Raw genomic sequence first — 15,429 nt, 5'->3', positions numbered from 1 at the left:
AAAACTAAAAATAAATTTTATGACTTAAAGGGACAGTTCACCCAAAAATGAAAATTCTGTCGTTATTTACTCACCCTCATGTATTTCCAAACACAAATTAAAACATTTTGGATGAAATCTGAAAGCTTTTCGAGCTTGCATAGTCAGCAATGCAACTACCATGTTAATTTCTTCTCTTTTGAAGATAAAAGACTGACACGGAAGAGAAGAAATTGTTGAATAAAGTCATTGTATTTTTTTTTTCTTTACGCACAAAAAGCATTCTCATTGTTTCATTAATCTACGGTTGAACCACTGATGTCACCTGGACTATTTTATCAGTGTCCTTATTACCTTTCTGGGCCTTGAAAGTGGTAGTTGTGTTGCTGTCTATGCAGGGTCAGAAAGCTCTCGGACTTCATCAGAAATATCTTAATTTGTTTTCCGAAAATAAACACAATTTCGGGTTTGAAACGACATGAGGGTGAGTAATTAATGACAGAATTTTCATTTCATTTTTCATTAAACTATCCCTTTAAAGACTTAAAAACTTGGCTTTGTTTAACCCCGTAATCTAAATCATTTCCATCATAAATTGAGCGCTGACTTGAAACCAGAAGGTTAAGATGAAGAATTCAGAGGTTAAGAATGTTAAGCTTGACTCTGACTGGTAGAATAGCAATATCAACCCTGTCTGGAGATGAAAGTCTGTACATGTCAGGCTTCTTCATTATGATGGACACACCTGACAGATGGAATGTTGTTGGCGTGTGTGAGTGTGCTCTCGATCTCTCTCTGGGACAGGAACATGTTGAGGTCTCCGTTCTCCATGTACTCCGTCACCATGCAGAGCGGGTCGGAGCTCACGCACACACACAGCAGCTGAATGATGTTCGGGTTATTCAGACGAGACATGATCTTTATCTCCTTCAGGAAGTCATTCCTGCACAGACACAAGTCAGAAAGGTTATCATGGAATCAGAAGAAAGGTCAACATCTATTCGTAAATATTCATCGACGGCAATAACTGAGAGATAAAATCCCACTTTCTGACAGAAAATTCCATTATAACTGTGTTTTCTAAAAACAATTTTAAACATTTTATAAAGGATTAGGTGTCTATTAGGAGTCAAATTTTCTTCACATAGACATAAAAATAAATATTACAGAAATAAATAAAAACTCAAATTTTTGGACAGTAAGATTTGTAAAGTTTTTTTCAAGAAGTCTGTTCTGCTCACCAAGCCTGCATTTTATTTGAGTGCAGAAAAAACAGTAAAAAATTGAAATATTTTAACTATTTAAAATAACTATTTTCTATTTAAATTAGGGCCGGGACTTTAACGCGTTAATTTAGATTAATTAATTACACAAAAATAACGCGTTAAATTTTTTTAACGCATTTTAATCGCACTAAGTTTTGCACCGCGGAACGTTTCTCACTGGGTGAGATTCGGCGGACCGATTATACTGGAGCACAAACTAGCGTTCAGACAAGCCAAAGAACTTATACCAAAGAAGCTGCGTCCGTCCTAAATAGTATTGAATGTCCCAAATCGTAGTATGTTTAAAAAGTATTCCAAAGATTCCCGGATGGTCTACTACTTAACGATCAATGCACACTCTTAACTGCTAATATTGCCCGCAACACACTGCGCCGTGAACGAGGATTCGATTAGAACTACAAACACGCATAAAAAGTGTTAAAAAACTACAAACATGGAGGATATGCGCGACCAACGGACAGGTAGAGAAAGGGGTTTGAGTGATAAATAATCAGTGTGTAACCTGATAAAAACTATTTTTTTAAATGTTATCCGCGTTATATTCCATGTGCAGCAACATTTATAATGATAGGTTTGGTCATTAACGTTTAAATGCATAATTAAGCAAACACAAGAGCAGAGTTCTCGGAATGAAAGACTCGTTAAAGAACGTGCCTCTTGCTACCCTATGCTTGCTACACTTAATGGCAATATTGCACTGGTCTGTTGGACTTGGTTGAACAAAAATAAACAATATTTTGTTGCTTAAGCTTATGTATTCAGTCATTATTCAATGGTATACTAAAAATCCATGTAAAAATCTTAATTCTCACTGTTCTCAGGTCAAATATTTACATGCGATTAAAATGCGATTAATTTCGATTAATTAATTACAAAGCCTCTAATTAATTAGATTAAATTTTTTAATCGAGTCCCGGCCCTAATTTAAATATATTTTATTCTTGTGGTTTTAAAGCTGAATTTTTAGCATCATTACTTCAGTCACATGATCCTTCAGAAATTTGCTGTTCATCACATTTAGTATTATTATTATTATGTTAAAAACAGCTGAGAATTTGTTTTAAGGTTTCTTTGATCGATAGAAAGCTCAGAAGAACAGCATTTATCTGAAATAGAAATCTTTGTAACATTGTAAATGTCTTTATCATCACTTTTAATCAATTTAATGCATTCTTGCTAAATGAAAGTATTAATTTCTATCATTTCTTTCCCAAAAAACAAAACAAAACAAAGTACCGACAAGCTTCTGGTATAGTGTAGTATAGAATGTTACAAAAGCTTTTTATTTCAGGTAATCTTTCTATTCATCAAAGAATCCTGAAATTTACTCAAGTGTTTTACATATTGCTGATAATAATAATAATAATAATATAATTATTTTTGAAGGATCATGTGACACTGAAGAATGGAGTAATGATGCTGAAAAGCTAGCTTTGATCACAGGAATAAATTACATTTTAAAATATATTAAAATAGAAAACAGTTAATTTAAATTGCAAAAATAGTTTACAATATTACTGATTTTGCTGTATATTGGATAAAATAAATGCAGGCTTGGTGAGCAGTAGAGACTTCTTTAAAAAATATGAAAACAAAAAACAAAAAACACAAATATAAATAAAATAAAACTTGCTTTCCATTTGCCTAAACATAAACCTAACTTTCCATTTGCCTATTGTTTATCTTAATCCATGTGCCAATTTGTTTTTTTCGACCAAAATAAAACACATCATAATTACATAACCATTTCCGAACTTTTAAGCGAGAGCTTCCCAGAAGCCTCTCTCTATGACGTAACTTTCCAATCAATTGTTTTTTTGTGTGTTTATTTTTCCTCCAAACCTGGCATTGCTGGTGGCATCCGCTCTGAGTTGTTTAACTGCTACCAGCACCGGCCTGCCTTCCTGCTCTGGTAACGGTGCACCCTCTCCAAGAAACTCAGCCAAACCCTCGGCTTCGCACAAATGTACCTGGAAACAGCAACAGACAGTGTGAACATGAGAGAACAAACATAGTGTGAGAGCGTTAACACACAAAATACCACAATGTTCTATGGTATTACCATTTTAAATTCAATTTGGCATACATTGTGAATACCTTACTATATAAACATTTTAATCTCAGCACCAGCATATACACTACCATTAAAAAGTCTGGGGTTTTATATTTAAATTAACACTTTTATTTAGCATAGATGCATTAAATTGATCAAAACTGACAGTAAAGACAATTATAATGTTACAAAATATTTCTATTTCTATGCTTCTATTCCAAACCTAAAAAAATGTAACATGAAAATTCCCTGAAAATATGACACTGATCAGATGTTTCTTGAGAAGCAAATCAGGATATAAGATATCATATGACACTGAAGACTGGAGTAATGTGCTGAAAATTCAGCTTCGCATCACAGAAATAAATTATATTTTAAAATATGTTACAATAGAAAAATTGTAATAATATTTCACTGTTTTTAAGATTTTTTCAGCCTGGTTGTCACAGTGCTATGGTATTACTATCTGGCACCATGGTTTCACTATAGTAACATAATCAGGGTCATCTGAGATAAAAAAAAAATATATATATATTAGTAAAACTACTGCATTAAATCCTTGGCTTTAACTATAGATTTCCAGTGTTTTCCTTAACAAAGCCATACTTATCAATCATGTGTGGTCACTAATAACAGGGCTTTCTGGGAAACACTGTAATTTCATCAAACAAATATCAGGCACTGCAGCACTGTTTGTATAAAAAAGAAAAGATCCCATCTAACTCCGAATAAAAGACATTTCAAGGGCATTCAGAAGTGAGCCAACAGAACACAGCAGCAGTAATAAACCTCCCGCTGTGCTTCACCGAGACTCACCTCTCCAAACTGGCCTTCTCCCAGTTTCTCTCTGAACAGCAGTCTCTCTCGAGGGAACTCGGCCACTGAGATGTCCTTCCGCGTCAGGGAATCTACGGTGAGGGCTGGAACGGCGTACATGTTGCTGCCAGTGACGCCCTGCAGACTAATGATGTCGGTTTCAGCGTAGTGCGGTACGCTGCTCTGAAAACACTGGTGTGGGGTACACAGGGTAACATCAGGTTCGGCGTATCCTCCACTACAGGCTACAGAGGGACAGAGATGTCAGTAAGCACGACCAGTTGGAATTTATATCACTAATTATTTTGTGTGTAAATTCTTTCCCCTTGCATTTTGTTTGTATTTTCCTCTTCATTTTATGCATCTCTTTATTTGCCACTTCTATTCTTTTGTATAGTTCATCCAAAAATGAAAATTTTGTCAACATTTATTCACACTCATGTTGTTTCAAACTCATAAGACTTTTCTGCGGAATGCAAAAGGAATTTTGGAGAATGCTGGGGTACACAGCCTAGGATTTCCATGCTAGTCAGTGGAAGTCAATGGGGCCCAAATTGTTCGGTGACATTCTTCAACATATCTTCTTTTGTAAGTCTTTAAGAATCCCAAAACTGTTTGGTTTTTACAACCTTAAAAATATTTTTTCATTGACTTCCACAGTATTTTTTTTATATCTATATCATGGAAGTCAATGGGACCCAAAACCAATTGGTATGAACAATTGTTCTACAAAAAAAATTATACGGAGGTCAGTGGGACCCAAAACCATTCGTCTACCAAAAATCTTCAAAATATCTTCTTTTGTGTTGTATAAAAAATCTATGGAGGTCAATGGGACTCAAAAGCATTTGATTGTTGGTAACCAAATTCTTTTGGGTCCCACTGACTTTCAATCTTCAAAATATCTTCTTTTGTGTTCCTCAAAAAACAGTATGTAAGTCTTTAAGAATCCCAAAACTGTTTGGTTTTTACAACCTTAAAAATATTTTTTCATTGACTTCCACAGTATTTTTTTTATATCTATATCATGGAAGTCAATGGGACCCCAAAACCAATTGGTATGAACAATTGTTCCACAAAAAAAATTCTATGGAGGTCAGTGGGACCCAAAACCATTCGTCTACCAAAAATCTTCAAAATATCTTCTTTTGTGTTGTATAAAAAAATCTATGGAGGTCAATGGGACTCAAAAGCATTTGATTGTTGGTAACCAAATTCTTTTGGGTCCCACTGACTTTCAATCTTCAAAATATCTTCTTTTGTGTTCCTCAAAAAAACAGTATGTAAGTCTTTGAGAATCCCAAAACTGTTTGGTTTTTACAACCTTAAAAATATTTTTTCATTGACTTCCACAGTATTTTTTTATATCCATATCATGGAAGTCAATGGGACCCAAAACCAATTGGTATGAACAATTGTTCTACAAAAAAAATTCTATGGAGGTCAGTGGGACCCAAAACCATTCGTCTACCAAAAATCTTCAAAATATCTTCTTTTGTGTTGTATAAAAAAATCTATGGAGGTCAATGGGACTCAAAAGCATTTGATTGTTGGTAACCATATTCTTTTGGGTCCCACTGACTTTCAATCTTCAAAATATCTTCTTTTGCGTTCCACAAAAAAACAGTATGTAAGTCTTTAAGAATCCCAAAACTGTTTGGTTTTTACAACCTTAAAAATATTTTTTCATTGACTTCCACAGTATTTTTTTATATCCATATCATGGAAGTCAATGGGACCCAAAACCAATTGGTATGAACAATTGTTCTAAAAAAAATTCTATGGAGGTCAGTGGGACCCAAAACCATTCGTCTACCAAAAATCTTCAAAATATCTTCTTTTGCGTTGTATAAAAAAATCTATGGAGGTCAATGGGACTCAAAAGCATTTGATTGTTGGTAACCATATTCTTTTGGGTCCCACTGACTTTCAATCTTCAAAATATCTTCTTTTGTGTTCCACAAAAAAACAGTATGTAAGTCTTTAAGAATCCCAAAACTGTTTGGTTTTTACAACCTTAAAAATATTTTTTCATTGACTTCCACAGTATTTTTTTATATCCATATCATGGAAGTCAATGGGACCCCAAAACCAATTGGTATGAACAATTGTTCTACAAAAAAAATTCTATGGAGGTCAGTGGGACCCAAAACCATTCGTCTACCAAAAATCTTCAAAATATCTTCTTTTGTGTTGTATAAAAAAATCTATGGAGGTCAATGGGACTCAAAAGCATTTGATTGTTGGTAACCACATTCTTTTGGGTCCCACTGACTTTCAATCTTCAAAATATCTTCTTTTGTGTTCCTCAAAAAAAAAACAGTATGTAAGTCTTTAAGAATCCCAAAACTGTTTGGTTTTTACAACCTTAAAAATATTTTTTCATTGACTTCCACAGTATTTTTTATAGCCATATCATGAAAGTCAATGGGACCCAAAACCAATTGGTATGAACAATTGTTCTACAAAAAAAATTCTATGGAGGTCAGTGGGACCCAAAACCATTCGTCTACCAAAAATCTTCAAAATATCTTCTTTTGTGTTGTATAAAAAATCTATGGAGGTCAATGGGACTCAAAAGCATTTGATTGTTGGTAACCAAATTCTTTTGGGTCCCACTGACTTTCAATCTTCAAAATATCTTCTTTTGTGTTCCTCAAAAAAAACATTATGTAAGTCTTTAAGAATCCCAAAACTGTTTGGTTTTTACAACCTTAAAAATATTTTTTCATTAACTTCTACAGTATTTTTTTATATCCATATCATGGAAGTCAATGGGACCCCAAAACCAATTGGTATGAACAAACTTCAAAGTATCTTCTTTTGTGTTCTACAAAAAATACTATGGAAGTCAATGGGACCCTGAAATTGTTTGGTTTTGGATTTGGTTTTGGATTTCTTTAAAAAAAAATTACAAAACCATTTGGTTACCAATAATCTTTAAAATATTGTATTTTGTGTTTGACAATAAAGAGAAACAGTTTTGGAACGATATGAAAGTAAGTAAATGTTGACAGAATTTTCATTTTCAGGTTTATTATCCTTTGAAGTACTGTACATGATTTGAATTTAAATGTTGACAATCATGCCACTAAATCTATGTTGACTAAGAATGAGAGAAAGAGGAAGAAAGCGAGACAGAAAAAGCAGAAGATGACAACAGAGGAACAGGCCAACTTCATTTTATTTTAACCAAAACCCTGAGGTGTCTGTCTGGGTGCAAGAAACTGCAAAATGTCAAAGAAGTACCAAAGGAAAATCTAGCATCATCTCTTACCATTGCAAAGTCCTTCAGTCTGGTAACAAGGTCAGATGGAGTTCATAGACTGCAAGCAAAGGATAAAGAATGCAAGACTAGAAGTGGAAGAAAGGAAAAAGCATACTGGCAGGCGACATGCAAACTGTTGAGGAAACAAATGTCAATGAAATCAAGTTCAACAGGATGAAAAATAGAACTCAGACAGAATATTTCTTAAAAGATAGTACAAGAGGTTAGTTTCAGAAAGGACATTGTGTTCTTCACAGTAGCTCTGGTTCAAAATCTAGTAGGCTACCTAGGCAACAGTGTTAGGATTCATAGTTGATGTGAAGGCTGTTCGATTAGGCAGTACAATTATGTTTTCTTATAAGATACATTACTTTTGGCTTAGAAATGTATATTAAAATCAGAGTTAATCCAAACTGACGCAAGTGGGTCAGTTTCAGGTACATGTACTTACACTAAAGTTCAGTCTGATGTCAGAAAGATTTTATTTTAGAGAAATTAATATTTTTATTCAGCAAGGATAGACTGAAGTAATTAAAAGTGACATCACAGACATTTATCATGTTAAGAATAATCAATTAAATTTCATTTTTAATTTCTTTTGAACTTTCCATTCAAAGAATTTATTATTTTTTTCCACAAAAATATTGAGATGGCAGTATAAGGTACAATTTGAACTGTATTTAAATTTTAAATGGTAATAATATTTTTAGTATTACTGTTTTTGCTGTATTTTTAATCAAATAAAACATAACAGCCTTGTTTTTTTTACATAAAAAAACAATATATTTGTATATATTTGGTTAAATAAATTAAAAATATACTGTTTTTATACTTCTATCCATCTATCCATGCCATCATTTACTCACACTCATGTCGTTGCAAACCTGTATGATTTTATTTTGTTTGTTGATCACGGATATTTTCATTTTAATTATATTTATATATATTTTATACATTTTAATAATTATATTTTATATTAAGATATTTTGAATAATGCTGCAGTAGCTGGTAGCCATTGACTTCCATAGTATTTTTATTCAATACTATAGAAATCAATGGCTACCAGCAACTGCTTTGTTACCCAAATTCTTCTAAATGACATCAGAACAAAGAACCTCATACAGGTTTGGAGCAACCTGAGAGTGAGTACATGACAGAGTTTTCACTTTTTTGGGTGAACTATCCCTTTAAGGCAAACGTTTTAAAGAATGTTTAATTCTGGTTACATAATTCGTCCTGATTCATAAAAACTAGGCAGGCAGCTCACCAGGGTTTCAGACAGAGCTAGTGTGTGTGTGTGTGTGTGTGTGTGTTTGTGTATATCGAATGGTACCAGAAGTCTCAGCGCTTTGCGACAGCTCTGGAAGTTTGTTCCTGAGCGCAGCGGGATCCTGATACTGGGGGTCCAGCAGGAAGATCCTCTCGTAGGGCGGGTCAAGGGAGACGCGCGGGGGCACTGGAGGAGTCTGCAGAATTATAGTGTCACTGCTAGAGGACAAACGCACTGTCACCTCCTCCTCCAAAATACGCCTCGGAGCCTGAGACAGAGAGAGACCATTTATATTACAGTATTTAAAAGAAACCCTCATGTAATTTGCATCTACACTACCAGTCAAAATTTTTTGAACAATAACATTTTTAATGTTTTTCAAAGAATTCTCACCAAGCCTCCACTTATTTGATCCAAAAAACAGCAAAAGCAGTGCAATTGTGAAACATTTTTACCATTTAAAATTACTGCTTTCTATTTGAAAATATTTTAAAATGTAATTTATTTCTGTGATCAAAGCTAGGTTTCCAGCATCATTACTCCAGTCTTCAGTGTCACATGATCCTTCAGAAATCATTCTACTATGCTGATTTTCTGTTCAAGAAACATTTTTATTATTTTTTTATTATCAATTGATCAATTTAAAACAGTTGAGTTCATTATTTTCAGGATTCTTCGATGAATTGAAAGATCCAAAGATCAGCATTTATGATCTACAAAAAATAGAATAGTAAATTCAAAAGCTTTTTTGGGGGAAAGAAAGTATAGAAATGTATGTTTTTATTTAGCAAGGATGCTTTAAATGGATCAAAAGTGATGATAAAGACATTTATAAAATATTGTTATAAAACATTTCTATTTCAGATAAATGCTGTTATTCTGAACTTTTTATTCATCAAAGAAACCTGAAAAAATATACTTAGCTGTTTTCAACATACTGATAATTTTTTTTTAACAGCAAATCAGCATATTAGAATGATTTCTGAAGGATCATGTAGCACTGAAGACTGAAGTAACGATACTAAAAATTCAGGGTGAAATCACAGGAATAAATTACATTTTAAAATATATTAAAATAAAAAACGGTTATTTTAAATAGTAGAAATATTTTAAATTTTTTTTGCTGTACTATGGATCAAATAAATGCAGGCTTGGTGAGCAGAAGATACTTCTTTAAAAAAACATTAGAAATCATACTGTTCAAAAACGTTTGACTGGTAATGTATATAAACCACATTTTATTATCACATTCAGAAATTAAACTAAACAAAACAAAACGCTAGTTTATAAATGCTATGAACATTTTAGTTGTCTCTCTCCACAACAATTCCTTGAAATTAAACTATAACTATATACTGAGACATTTATTTCAAACATTTATTCTAAATATCACTTCTAAACAAATGTTTTCAAGCAAAACAGAAACTACTGGTATGTGATACATACAAATAAACTTTTGCTTATATACTGTACATCTATCATTTGCCACTTTAACAATAACTGCATTATATAAGTTGCTTAAGAACATACACTGCCGCTCAGAGGTTTTGGAGTAGTAAGACTTGAAATGTTTTTTAAATAAGTTTTGATAAAAAATATAGGAACAACAATAATACTGCAAAAAGTTGCTACAATATAAAATGGTTTCTATTTTAATATACATAAAACAAAAAAAAAATCCCGTGATGCAAAGCTGAATTTTCATCAGCCATTACTCCAGTTTTCATTGTCACATGATCCTTCAGAAATCATTCTAGATTCTAGAATCATCTATGTTGGCAACAGTTGTGCTACCCATTTTTTTTTAAACCTGTGATACTTTTTTCAGGATTCTTTGATGAATAAAAAGTAAAAAAAAACAAAAAAAACACAGCATTTATTTAAAATATAAATCTTTTCTAACAATAAAAGTGTTTGCTATCACTTTTGATCAATTTAACACATCCTTGCTGATTAAAAGTAATAATTTCTTTCAAAATAATAAATAAATAATTGACTGACCCCAAACTTTTAAACAGCAGTGTATATTGTTAGACAATATTTCGATTTTAAATAAATGCTGTGCTTTTGAAGTTTTTATTCATCAAAGAATCCTGGAAGGATCACAGGTTCCAAAAAATATTAAGTAACACACAGTGTTTCCAACATTTAAAATGTGTCTAGTTATTTACCTATAGTGGCTAAAGAAATGGAAATCTCACAATCAAAATAGCTTACTTCTGCATTGCAAAATAAAGTGGATATTCCAGAAAATATCGTTTTTTTAAACAATTTTAGAGCATAAATTTAGAGACACAAGGTACTTTATGCTACTAAGATATGTTATGTAATGTTGAGCAGTATTACAATCTTATTAATACAAACATGCACACACAAACCTTTTCCAGGACTTTGCACACATATTGGCACCACAGAATCAGGAAGATGATCACCACCAGTAGGAGAATAATAGTCACCAGACAGCCAATCAGAATCGACGTACTGCTCTCTTCAGGAGGGCCTGGTTTTGATGATGCTGATGTCATCTGGTCCTCTGTCAAACAAAGACAAACAAAGGTTATTAAAGTTCAGTCAAAGCTTGTAAAACGCAAATTAGTACACTAGCCAGGCATATTCATTTAAAGCCAACAGGAAGTGGTGTTCACAATCCATTTTTCTTGAAGAAGTGACACATTTCCTTCATTTGTATTCATCGGAAACTGACTGAATCAGGAAAACCAGTCTCTATATGACTTTGGTTAGACAAACATTTATTTTTCTTTGGAATAACACGTATTAAGAAAGCTATAAGTATTAAATGATTTCATGTTGAGTATAAAAATGCTGGGTTTCATCGGTAAAGTGACTTATTACCTGCTCTTTGTGTAGTATGTGGTGCTTTGCTGTTAACCTCATATGAAGGAGGGGTCAACACTGGGGGCCGCTGGGTAGGAAGCACATTAGTTGCTGCAATGGAAAATGGTTCAATCACAGGAAGTTACTAAACCTTAAATAACACCCACTTATAAAAGCACTCATAATTCCAGTAAGTAATGGTTTAGGGTCTAGATTTACTTTAAGGCTACATGCATTAAGAAATTACTCCGCAAGGATGCATTAAATTGATTAAAAGTGACAGAAAATACTTTTGTGTTATAAAAAAAAATCTATTTTATATTATGGGACACTGAAGACTGGAGTAATAATGCTGAAAACTCAGCTTTGCATCACAGGAATAAATTACATTTTAAAATGTATTCAAATTGAAAACAGTTCTTTTAAATTGTAATAACATTTGTGACCCTGGACCACAAAACCAGTCTTAAGTCGCTGGGGTATATTTGTAGCAATAGCCAAAAATACATTGTATGGGTCAAAATTTTTGATTTTTCTTTTATGCCAAAAATCATTAGGAAATTAAGTAAAGATCATGTTCCATGACGATTTTTTTGTAAAATTCCTACTGTAAATATATCAAAATGTAATTTTTGATTAGTAATATGCATTGTTAAGAACCTAATTTGGACAACTTTAAAGGTGATTTTCTCAGTATTTAGATTTTTTTGCACCTTCAGATTCCTGATTTTCAAATAGAAGTATCTCGACCAAATATTGTCCTATCCTAACAAACCATACATCAATAGAAAGCTTATTTATTGAGCTTTCATATGATGTATACATCTCAGTTTTGTAAAATTTAACCTTATGACTGGTTTTGTGGTCCAGGGTCACATTTCACAATATCTACTGTACTTTGGATCACATAAACCCAGATTTGCTGAGAATACAAGACTTCCTTAAAGAACATTTTTTTAAAATTCCTCCCAAACAGTGCATGTTGAAATTTAGATGTTGGGAATGTTAATCTAAAAAGTATTTCACAGTTCTGGCTGTATTTTAATGAGGAAATACTGGGAATACCAGTGGGAGGGAGAGGTGAGCTGTTCTTATTTCATACCAGACTGAAATGAGATCTCGCTGAACAACATCCAAGTGTCAGCAAAGTAGAAGCGACAGCGCAGCGCTGTAGCCGATCTGTGCCTTAACGGGACGGTCACATAACGAGCGCTGGGGTTCCGGTCGTCTAGAACGGTGTGAAACTCCACCAGTTCTGCTTCCCACTCAGAAAAGAGATGCAATTTGAACACACAGGACACGGACGCGAATATCTTGACACCCCGAGAGAACATGTTATTACTGTGAACCTGAAAAAAAAAAAAAAAAAAGCATAATTAACATTTGAAAGCTCACATCTGTCTGTGTTTAAAACAAATCAAGCTTCATTATATTACAACAAGTCAACTTGAATGACATTTATAACTCATTTTTCTTTTATAAAGTGATATATTTCCAAGTGAAACGGTAAAAATTTTTTTTTGTAAATTGTAATTGTAAAAAAAAAATATTGCAGAGTAGTTTAGCAAGGACGCATTAAATTGATCAAAAGTGACAGTATAGATATTTATAAATGTTACAAAAGATTTCCATTTAAAATAAAGTTCTTTTAGTCAAAGAATCCTGAAAATATGTATAACGTATATAAACTGACATATACAGTTGAAGTCAAAAGTTTACACACACCTTGCAAAATGGTAAATATTTTACCAAAATAAGAGGGATCATGCAAAATGCATGTAATTTTTTATGTTGTACTAACCGGAATAAGATTTCACATAAAGAGAAAATAATAATTAATTGATAAAAACGACCCTGTTCAAAAGTTTACATACGCTTGATTCTTAATACTGTGTTGTTAGCTGAATGATCCACAGCTTTGTTTTTTTGTTTAGTGATAGTTGTCCATGAGTCCCTTGTTTGTCCTGAACAGTTAAATTGCCTGCTGTTCTTCAGAAAAATCCTTCAGGTTCCGCAAATTCTTGTTTTTTCAGCATTTTTGTCTATTTGAACCCTTTCCAACAATGACTGTATGATTTTAAGATCCATCTTTTCACACTGGGGACAACTGAGGGACTCATATGCAACTATAACAGAAGGTTCAAATGCTCACTGATGCTCCAGAAGAAAACACAATGCATTAAAAGCAGGTAATTGAATTTGAAAATTAGGGTAAATGTAACTTATTTTGTCTTCTAAGAAACATATAAGTATCTTCTGTAGCTTCTGAAGGGCAGCACTTAATAAAAAAAAATATGATATTTAAGCAAAATAAGGAAAATGTACATATCTGCATTCCATTCAAAAGTTTTCACCCCCTGCTCTTAACGCATTCTGAAGCATCAGTGAGCGTTTGAACCTTCTGTAATAGTTACATATGAGTCCCTCAGTTGTCCTCAGTGTGAAAAGATGGATCTCAAAATCAAATAGTCATTGTTGGAAAGGGTTCAAATACACGAAAATACTGAAAAACCAAAGAATTTGTGGGACCAGAAGAATTTTCTGAAGAACAACGGAAAGTTTAAACGTTCAGGACAAACAAGGGACTTGTGAACAGCTATCACTAAATAAAAAAAAACACAGCTGTGGCTCATTTTGACTGTAAAAGCAACATACTTTTAAAAACATACAGTACATTTTTTAGAATCAGAATCAGAATCAGAATGAGCTTTATTGCCAGGTATGTTTACACATACTAGGAATTTGTTTTTGTGACAGAGCTCCACAGTGCTACAGAATGACAGTGACAAGACGATACATATTATAAAAAGAACAATATACAAGTATACAAGACAGACAATTTGAATGGAAGTAAGTATGTGCTTTAAATAAATAACGGAAAAATGAATAAAGAGTGTAATAAAGTTTTAGTGACCCCAAACTTTTAAACAAGTAAATGGTAAGTAAATATCACCAACAAAATGCAACTAAAAGAAAGTGGCCTGACTTCAACAAACATGTTATTTTCTAATATAAAATCATTACTTCAAAATTAAGCAGCTAAACCACCCACTCCACAGACACTGGCTTGATTATATACAGACACAATAAGCATCGTTATTATGGTAAGCAATCCAGCTCCAACATGTAATTATGTGTTATTATGTGTGAAATATGGTGTATAATTAGTGCCACATAAAAACTGTCAGTCAACAAACACTTCAAAGCACATCAAGTTCAAATTACAGACACTACTGATGTAAACCAGAACACATACACCAAGGTTAAAAAACCCTTTGGGCTCAATGCAAGTTGAGTATTATCAGCATATTAGAACCATTTCTAAAGGATCATGTGACACTGAAGACTAAAGTAATGATGCTGAAAATTCAGCTTTGGATCGCAGAAATAAATGACGTTTTAAAATATATTCAAATAGAAAACAGTTATTTTGGATTGTAATAATATTTCTCTTTATCAAAAGTACATGCTTCGCTTTAGGCTTTCAAATGCGTGTCTGGTTTACTTCCATTAGTGCCTCACGCACACAGCTCTTGCTTCGCTCTCACCTTCATTGAGGTGAAGTTTCGCTGTCTGTCAAACTGGAACTCCATCTCTACATATCCAGGGCCCAAGGTGTCGTTCCTCCAGCCCACATAGTCATATCCGGGCCACAAGCGGTCCTGCCTTCTCTGTACGAAGTCATCCTGGCCAATCACACCATCCGTCAGCTGACCCAGACCCCCAGACAGCTTCCTGTGGGAGCAAAGAGACAGGAAGCACTTAGCTTTGGGCGAGGAGTGATTAGCATTCATTTATAAACTCAAATACAATCTTGATTGTTCTGCCACAGAATGACCCTGGAAAGTTCACAATCCTAAAGTTGACTCACATCGGCAAGTCAGGAAAGGAGTTAAAGAATCTATGAGAGGACAAAGACAAC

At 33.3% G+C, this 15,429-nt stretch overlaps 1 protein-coding gene across 1 annotated transcript in view; it reads right to left on the bottom strand.

Moving 5' to 3' along the window:
- Positions 1-15,429, bottom strand: part of ddr2l (discoidin domain receptor family, member 2, like) — a 65,390-nt gene that overhangs the window by 16,598 nt on the left and 33,363 nt on the right. The window contains exons 7-14 of the mRNA XM_073840117.1: positions 15,056-15,242; positions 12,610-12,856; positions 11,526-11,618; positions 11,051-11,205; positions 8,736-8,940; positions 4,135-4,379; positions 3,108-3,235; positions 725-922 (exon numbers count right to left, since the gene is read on the bottom strand). Of these exons, the coding sequence (XP_073696218.1) occupies positions 725-922; positions 3,108-3,235; positions 4,135-4,379; positions 8,736-8,940; positions 11,051-11,205; positions 11,526-11,618; positions 12,610-12,856; positions 15,056-15,242 (1,458 nt within the window). The remainder of the gene's footprint in view (positions 1-724; positions 923-3,107; positions 3,236-4,134; positions 4,380-8,735; positions 8,941-11,050; positions 11,206-11,525; positions 11,619-12,609; positions 12,857-15,055; positions 15,243-15,429) is intronic.

The sequence above is a fragment of the Garra rufa genome, chromosome 5 (genome assembly GCF_049309525.1).
Source record: "Garra rufa chromosome 5, GarRuf1.0, whole genome shotgun sequence".
In the NCBI taxonomy this organism is placed as follows: Eukaryota; Metazoa; Chordata; class Actinopteri; order Cypriniformes; family Cyprinidae; genus Garra; species Garra rufa.
The sequence above is the reverse complement of the archived record's forward strand: the minus strand, read 5'-3'. Positions and strand labels throughout refer to the sequence as shown.